The sequence below is a fragment of the Frankliniella occidentalis genome, unplaced genomic scaffold (assembly GCF_000697945.3).
Source record: "Frankliniella occidentalis isolate FOCC.00 unplaced genomic scaffold, Focc_3.1 Scaffold23, whole genome shotgun sequence".
Lineage (NCBI taxonomy): Eukaryota > Metazoa > Arthropoda > Insecta > Thysanoptera > Thripidae > Frankliniella > Frankliniella occidentalis.
In genome coordinates this window covers 1,291,712-1,300,651 of record NW_026267153.1, presented here as the reverse complement: position 1 = coordinate 1,300,651, position 8,940 = coordinate 1,291,712, and the positions used below count along the sequence as shown (strand labels likewise).

The 8,940-nt window shown below is 50.0% G+C and overlaps 1 protein-coding gene across 5 annotated transcripts in view; it reads right to left on the bottom strand.

Annotated features, from left to right (window-relative positions):
- The window catches only part of LOC113215973 (muscle calcium channel subunit alpha-1), a 55,745-nt gene that overhangs the window by 45,497 nt on the left and 1,308 nt on the right, over positions 1-8,940 (bottom strand). For all 5 annotated transcript variants that reach the window (XM_026435637.2, XM_026435638.2, XM_052264996.1 and 2 more), the window contains exons 2-3: positions 1,626-1,939; positions 1,284-1,446 (exon numbers count right to left, since the gene is read on the bottom strand). In XM_026435637.2, coding sequence (XP_026291422.2) covers positions 1,284-1,446; positions 1,626-1,856 — 394 coding nt within the window. In that variant the 5' untranslated portion in view covers positions 1,857-1,939. The remainder of the gene's footprint in view (positions 1-1,283; positions 1,447-1,625; positions 1,940-8,940) is intronic.

Here is an 8,940-nt window from a genome sequence, read left to right as displayed (position 1 = left end):
ACACCAAGAGTACAGCTGGAGAATACGTGAAGTTAACGCGAGTAGAAGAGGAATACGTACTTTCACATCGAGACACAGGAGTGCACCATTTGTCGACCCCTCACCCGAGAGACAGGGTGGGGTATGTAAAGGAGGAAGGACAGTGTAAGGAAGGGCGAGAAATAGCCTCTCTTCCCCCAGAGAGAGAGCGGCAGCTGATTGGCTGTTGTGCCGACTGGGAGAGGCCCCACCACGCCCGGCCCCGCCCGGCCCCAGCCGGCCCCAGCCGGCCCGGCCTCGCCCCGCCCCGCCCTGCCCCACCACGACCCGTCACGGCGCCTTCTGACGAGGTAGTTCGGTAGTTGTATTACACGGAGTGACAGGGGGAGAGCAGGGGGTAAGCGCCTTACACTGCCGGAGCCCAATTACACGATCTTGCTTGACCAGAAAAGTTGGGCATGATTATGGAAAAGCGGCGAGGGGTTGGGGGGTGGGGGGTTGGGGGGAGGGAGATAGAGACGGGAAAGACGGGGGAGATGGAGGCGGGGGTATTATTAAAAGAGGATCGCGAAAGTAAGTCAAATGTTGGCGCTTAGACTTTACGTGTCGGCGAGTTAAAAACTTCGACCCCCAACCCACCCCTACCCTGTGAATCCGCGAAAGGGCAGGGTCGACAGGAATGTAAGAAGAATAAGAAAAAGGAGGAAGAGATGGAGAACAAGAAGAACAAAGAAGACACCCGCAGGCCAGTTCTAGTTCCTTCATTTATAATATCATGCAACACTGTTCAAAGGCAGCATTACTGCTCTTAAGGTATTAAAGTTTACGTTTTTCAAAATATATATCTCGGTTACTTATTCTTGTTAGCCTATCTTCGAGATCCACACAAAATCCGCGTCAACCGATGAGCTTATGTGATTGGGGTTCTACTTCCTCTTCACTTCATCACTATGTACCGGGTGATTCAGAGAAGACGCAGGTGCAGGCGGGTTGGCCTACCCAAGGGGCTATGGCACCTTACGGGCAGAGCGGGTAGGCAAACCTGCCTGCACCTGCGTCTTCTCTGAATCATCCGGTACTTACACGCACGTGTACGGTATATCTTACACGGTTGTGTAAAATTTCGTATGTAATTTCGTGCAGTATCAAATGAGCAAACGTTACATACAGGGGAAAAAGAGCCCAGTAGTGTGTATATATTTCCCCAAATTCTCTTGGAAAAAAGACAATTGTTTTTATCTTTAAAAGTTTTACATTTCGAATGAAAAAATTCATCTAATAAAATTAGCGCAGCGAAGAATTACATTGATGAGCACTCAGACGACAGGAACGACGGCGTATATTCTGCGAACGATGATCTTGGTCACATGAAAAGTGGAGGGCGAGGAAGGCGAGGCCACCTGGTTCGCGCATAAGCCTGCGACCTCCTCGGCAAACGGGCCGCCCGAAGCCGTTAGAACGCGTTACCTGCACATCAACGTGACAAATAGATGGTAAAGGAAAGGCTCAACACGTTTTACCTTCCGGATATTTATTTACACTGACGTGTTGGCAAATTGCTCCGCTTGTATGGACCATTGAATGGACACGGCGGAGCTATGGTGCCTAAGAACTGCATTCTTATAAGGGTCAAAGAGTGCAAGTACCTGCCATGGCAGTGGACTCGGTGAGGATTGTGGTGCGGACATCCAAGAACGCCCCGTACTCGGAATCGGCCTCATTAGGCATGGGAGTGGTGCTCCTTTCGACTGAAGACGATGGCACAGCCTCCGTGTACTTTGAGGCCGCGGCCGAAGCAGAGGCCTGGCAACGGCGTGCCCTGGCTGGGCAACGCCGGGCAACGTGCCCCGCCCGTCCGCATGCAGCGCACGGCACATTCACATATGGAAAGGCGGCGCGTAGAGACGGATTGCCGCCGCAACCAGCACGAGGAGAAGGGCTCGATCTCGATCCAAGGTCCCTATGTTTTGAAAAGATAAATAAAAAGGAGGCGGAGGGTATGACGGTGTCAAATAAATACCTTAGTAAATTTACTACATATTATGCCTCGTATTTTGCATATGTACCGGGTGATTGATTCAGAGAAGGCGCAGGTGCGAACGGGTTTGCCTAACCAAGGGGCTATGGTGCCTTACGCGCAGAGCGGGTAGGCAAACCTGCCTGCACCTGCGTCTTCTCTGAATCACCCGGTACTTATACTTTGCAGAATACGTTGTAAAATTTACGACAGCCCATTAATACTTGCTCGTCAATAAATTCTAAGGAGACACAAATTGCTTGTAATTTTACAACACGCAACGTGGATTTTTTTCTATAACCCTTGCAAGAATTTCTTACAGAGTTTGAAGAATTAGTAGGTTCAATTAATTGTGATATCGATAAGAGAGCCAAAGGATCGAAATCGTGACGAGGCAGTGCTAGGCTGACGACGGTATGGAGCCATAGTGCGGTGGGGTGGGTGAGGTAGAGTGGAGTGGGGTGGAGTGGGGTGGAGTGGAGTGGGGTGCGGTGGGGAGGGGTGGGGGGAGGCCGGTCGGGGCGGGAGGCAGCACCATAGACATACGAGCAGGCACACGTGGCTTTGGAGACGCTTTGCACAGACTGTCGGTATGTTGCTTTGAGGGACGCAATACGGTTTAAATTTGCATAGTAATAGAAAACGAATTTAATTCAAGGCACAGCTGCGTGAAGCGCATGCGTGAGTGTGTGTGCGTGTGTTTTCAGAGAGACTGTGTGTCTGTCGCGTTCGATCGTCCTTCGATATCAAGCTCCAAAGGTCCTCTGCTATAGTTTTACAGTAAATCCTCACGTGTGGCTCTTCGGCTCTTCGACTCTTCACCTCTCTAACCCCTTTGCCCATGGATTGCCCACGGTGCAGCAAGATCGTGCGTTTCAATGTTTTGCAGGGCTATGTTAACGACACCCCCCTGCAGTGCTCCACGGACGCAAAACCAGCACCCAGGGATGTTTCGTTAACACGTTCAATGCTGCCCATTTCTAGAGCCAACGATTGAGCGGGAGCGTAAGCACGAGGTCACGTCGCACTAAACGCTTCAACAGCCCTGTCAAAATTTTAAACACAAAACAAGCACGCCCTAGACTTGTACAATTGAATGGTTTTTATGAGAAATTATTGAAAGCATACGGACAGACATAAGGCATTTGATTCGTATATTTAAAAACAATAGTACTACCCCGTTGTTCTCTATATAATTGCTAAGCGAGCGAAGCCCATATAGCGACGCGGGGAGGACAGCCCGAACCTGAGTCCAAGGCTTAGTCCACGACCAGCAGGGCGCAAGGTGGGAAAGTGGGGGCGGGGAGCTGGAGTGTTAATTCCCACGCCTTAATTTTCACCTTAATTTTCACTCGGCCAATTCCCTGCAGCAGTCCTCGCTCTCCCGGCTACTTGGCCCTAGTCGCTCCACTGCCTTAATGAAACGCAAATATTGTCTCAATGTCGACTTTAAGGCTCATCAAGAAATAAAGAATGGGGGCAGAAAAGACAGGGGGAAGAAAAAGAATGAGCTATGCAAGATAACCCATAACAAAATCGTCGAAATGATTTTGCCTCCATTATTTGAGTGCAGTAGGCCGCGACTGTCCGCAGCCGGACCACATGGACCATCTCCTCGTCTCCAGTTCATGCTCGCGTCCGCGACCCCCCGCTGCTGCATCCCCTTGTTATAATTTGCAGATTAAACACGACGAGCAGCGGGAGGGTAAAAGAGAAATGGAGACGCGGGAGAGACGGAAAGAAGAGCGAGAGCCGAAAGCTGAGCAGTGGAGGCGAAGAGAGACAGAGAGAAACGCTCCTTACTCAACTCTGCCGACAAGGCGACCTCTGCTAGCGTTTTATAAAGTACATATTGAGGTCTTGCTCGCAGCGCGGCGGCGGGGGCGACGTTCTGGTTAGATGGCGTGCAAGGAGGGGGGGGGGAGAAAGTGGGACGAGGGAATCAGGACAAAGAGAAGCTGGGGAGTCTGACAGTACATCCATGCCAAAAGAGCGAGCAGGAGCGAAAATACGGGAAAGAGAGGGGGGGAAGCAATGTACGCAGACAGAAATGAACGTTTTACGCGCCCTGGAGCGTTAAAGATTACTGGCGTCTTGGGAAAGCGGGGGAAGAAGGGGAGGGGGGGAGATAGATAGATAGATAGATAGAGAGAGAGAGAGAGAGAGAGGTGGGGGGACGTATGAGAGCGCGAGAAAAGATAGAGGGGGTGGGGGTGTTTGACTGGCGTGGCGTGCGCTCTCTGTGAATCTCGCGGGGGCATGTCCTCTATTCACGGGCGCGCCACCATACTTTCAACAAATTTCGAACATTTGGGAAAATTCCAAACATTTGGGAAAATCCGAAACATTTTAAAACTTGTATATATAATTTTGGGAAATTTTTATGAACTGTTGAGTAAAATTCCTAATTTAATCCCGAAATTGTGAAAGGGAGAGATCCGCGGAATGCTCCAACATGTTGAAAAGTGTCTAACGTTTGCCGTATGGCGTGAGAGTAGTGACTAAAAGCCAGTGAAAGCTCGACGCCATGCGCATTAAGTCATCTGCTTTCACGTCCGGGTTTGCCTAACCAAGGGGCTATGGTGCCTTACGCGCAGAGCGGGTAGGCAAACCTGCCTACACCTGCGTCTTCTCTGAATCACCCGGTACTTATACTTTGCAGAATACGTTGTAAAATTTACGACAGCCCATTAATACTTGCTCGTCAATAAATTCTAAGGAGACACAAATTGCTTGTAATTTTACAACACGCAACGTGGATTTTTTTCTATAACCCTTGCAAGAATTTCTTACAGAGTTTGAAGAATTAGTAGGTTCAATTAATTGTGATATCGATAAGAGAGCCAAAGGATCGAAATCGTGACGAGGCAGTGCTAGGCTGACGACGGTATGGAGCCATAGTGCGGTGGGGTGGGTGAGGTAGAGTGGAGTGGGGTGGAGTGGGGTGGAGTGGGGTGGAGTGGGGTGGGGTGCGGTGGGGTGGGGTGGGGTGAGGCCGGTCGGGGCGGGAGGCAGCACCATAGACATACGAGCAGGCACACGTGGCTTTGGAGACGCTTTGCACAGACTGTCGGTATGTTGCTTTGAGGGACGCAATACGGTTTAAATTTGCATAGTAATAGAAAACGAATTTAATTCAAGGCACAGCTGCGTGAAGCGCATGCGTGAGTGTGTGTGCGTGTGTTTTCAGAGAGACTGTGTGTCTGTCGCGTTCGATCGTCCTTCGATATCAAGCTCCAAAGGTCCTCTGCTATAGTTTTACAGTAAATCCTCACGTGTGGCTCTTCGGCTCTTCGACTCTTCACCTCTCTAACCCCTTTGCCCATGGATTGCCCACGGTGCAGCAAGATCGTGCGTTTCAATGTTTTGCAGGGCTATGTTAACGACACCCCCCTGCAGTGCTCCACGGACGCAAAACCAGCACCCAGGGATGTTTCGTTAACACGTTCAATGCTGCCCATTTCTAGAGCCAACGATTGAGCGGGAGCGTAAGCACGAGGTCACGTCGCACTAAACGCTTCAACAGCCCTGTCAAAATTTTAAACACAAAACAAGCACGCCCTAGACTTGTACAATTGAATGGTTTTTATGAGAAATTATTGAAAGCATACGGACAGACATAAGGCATTTGATTCGTATATTTAAAAACAATAGTACTACCCCGTTGTTCTCTATATAATTGCTAAGCGAGCGAAGCCCATATAGCGACGCGGGGAGGACAGCCCGAACCTGAGTCCAAGGCTTAGTCCACGACCAGCAGGGCGCAAGGTGGGAAAGTGGGGGCGGGGGGCAGGAGTGTTAATTCCCACGCCTTAATTTTCACCTTAATTTTCACTCGGCCAATTCCCTGCAGCAGTCCTCGCTCTCCCGGCTACTTGGCCCTAGTCGCTCCACTGCCTTAATGAAACGCAAATATTGTCTCAATGTCGACTTTAAGGCTCATCAAGAAATAAAGAATGGGGGCAGAAAAGACAGGGGGAAGAAAAAGAATGAGCTATGCAAGATAACCCATAACAAAATCGTCGAAATGATTTTGCCTCCATTATTTGAGTGCAGTAGGCCGCGACTGTCCGCAGCCGGACCACATGGACCATCTCCTCGTCTCCAGTTCATGCTCGCGTCCGCGACCCCCCGCTGCTGCATCCCCTTGTTATAATTTGCAGATTAAACACGACGAGCAGCGGGAGGGTAAAAGAGAAATGGAGACGCGGGAGAGACGGAAAGAAGAGCGAGAGCCGAAAGCTGAGCAGTGGAGGCGAAGAGAGACAGAGAGAAACGCTCCTTACTCAACTCTGCCGACAAGGCGACCTCTGCTAGCGTTTTATAAAGTACATATTGAGGTCTTGCTCGCAGCGCGGCGGCGGGGGCGACGTTCTGGTTAGATGGCGTGCAAGGAGGGGGGGGGGAGAAAGTGGGACGAGGGAATCAGGACAAAGAGAAGCTGGGGAGTCTGACAGTACATCCATGCCAAAAGAGCGAGCAGGAGCGAAAATACGGGAAAGAGAGGGGGGGAAGCAATGTACGCAGACAGAAATGAACGTTTTACGCGCCCTGGAGCGTTAAAGATTACTGGCGTCTTGGGAAAGCGGGGGAAGAAGGGGAGGGAGGGAGAGAGAGAGAGAGAGAGAGAGAGAGAGAGAGAGAGAGAGAGGTGGGGGGACGTATGAGAGCGCGAGAAAAGATAGAGGGGGTGGGGGTGTTTGACTGGCGCGGCGTGCGCTCTCTGTGAATCTCGCGGGGGCATGTCCTCTATTCACGGGCGCGCCACCATACTTTCAACAAATTTCGAACATTTGGGAAAATTCCAAACATTTGGGAAAATCCGAAACATTTTAAAACTTGTATATATAATTTTGGGAAATTTTTATGAACTGTTGAGTAAAATTCCTAATTTAATCCCGAAATTGTGAAAGGGAGAGATCCGCGGAATGCTCCAACATGTTGAAAAGTGTCTCACGTTTGCCGTATGGCGTGAGAGTAGTGACTAAAAGCCAGTGAAAGCTCGACGCCATGCGCATTAAGTCATCTGCTTTCACGTCAGCGTTAACGGGTTTTATCCATAGTCACGGCTTCTGCTATGCCGATGCTGTCGCAATAGTAGTCTCGCCAGCAGCAAGAGGGTGGGTCGGGATAAGACCCTCAAGCTTTATGCCGACAAAAGGGCTCTGCAAACGCCTCCCCCGGCACCCTCCTGGCTCCCTGGCTCGACCCACCGCGCCGCGCAGGGCCGCGCACTGTGAAAAATATATTTCTTGATTTGCAAACGATGCTGAAAATGAAAATTGAATACCGCTATCGTCAAATGACGACAAATTGCGACAGACCATTTTTTCTCGTCGTACGATTCTGATGCAAAACGTGGAGTCTTCAGAAACGTGTCGTAATTATACAATTTAAAATCGTAATTTTACAAGATTTCTTTTGTAAAGTTTACTCGTGACTCCTGCAAATGATTTTCGCAGTGCATCCGGATCTACCCTGTCCGGCCGGCGTTTGGCGTGCGGTGCGCGGGGTGGGAGCAACAGGTGAGGGCGCGGGCGGGCCCCGGGGCTCGCTGACAGGTGGACAGACGGACACCGGAGGTGGGCCGACACTGGCAAAAATAGCGGCGGAAATTTACAAAATTTTTGTAAACTCGAATCATAATTTTAAGTTGTAAATTTACAAAAGCACATTTTTCACTCGTCAATGTATTTTAAGCCGATACGTACTGCATTATTTTAACGATTAAAAATTGTAATTTTACAAATTGCATGAAAGAAAATTTTCCTGTAAACCTCTCGCACAATTTTTCACAGTGGACTGGCAGGCGATCGTGACACAACCTGTTAATGCCATTTACGATAAAATTCTGGTCCACTAGTATACTGGTTGCGAAGTTGGGAAAGAAGTTTCAGTTCTATGCCACACCTTAAGAACTGGTAAACCGGTAAACAATTTTAGAAGTGCACCCAGAAAACCGTTTAGTCCAGAGACCCAAATTCAAAACCGACGAAATGTTAGCTCTGGAGACCAAAATTTATCCGTGGCGATGGAATAATTTAGTCTAGCTGACTTAATTTGATTGGTGCGACCATATTTAGTTAACAGTAGGGTTAGTAAATCTTAGCCGGTTTTAGGAACTAAATTTTGTTTCTTGCAATCCTGATTTAGTTGTATGAACTAAATGGTTCTCTGGGTGTGCGGACCCAGTAGCAATACTTACTATATCGAATGCAGTTGCACACGCAAGTCCATACATTTTGATGTTTCGCGACCTCAAGTTGAACAATTCTAGCTGTGCAACTGCTAGTTAAACAAAACTAATACCGTCATTGCGCGCTTGCAAGAGTTCAACATCAACACCTACGTGCGTCCAACACAAATGTTCGACTACTTGCTAGAGGGGAGGGTTTTTTTTAACGGTTTCGACGGTTTCTTGGCGCACGGTGTCCCGACACTTCTTTCGGACTGGGTGTCTTCCTATTGACGATCAAGGCTATCCGAATGCAGCGCTAACAAGTAGCAGTGGTGGGCGCAGGCGCCCCACCCAGGCGAAAGCAGCAGGCACACAGCCTTCGCGTGCCGCGCAGCAATAATAGCGCGCGCTAAGCACTCTAAGTGAGGGTGGCGGAAATTATGACACGGCAAACTGAGCAAAAGAGGTGAATATTTAATTTTGAGGGGAGGGCACGCCATCCGCTAGGGGGGAGGGGGGCTGAGAGCCTGAGAGTTATCATAGAGAGGGGCGGCGGGGCATAGTGCAGAGACAGGTTGGGGACCGCTATGGCTGGGGCAGGTAATGGAGGGTGACGGGGGCCGCGGCCGGGGCGAGCGGAGCGGTGAGGTGGGAGGCCTGGCTGAGGTGAGGCGAGCGCACGGCGGCTGTCTTGACAGCGTTAGGCAATTTGCCGCGCACGCGTGTGATGACAGCCAGGTAAGGAGAGAGCGGGGAAGGGCAAGAG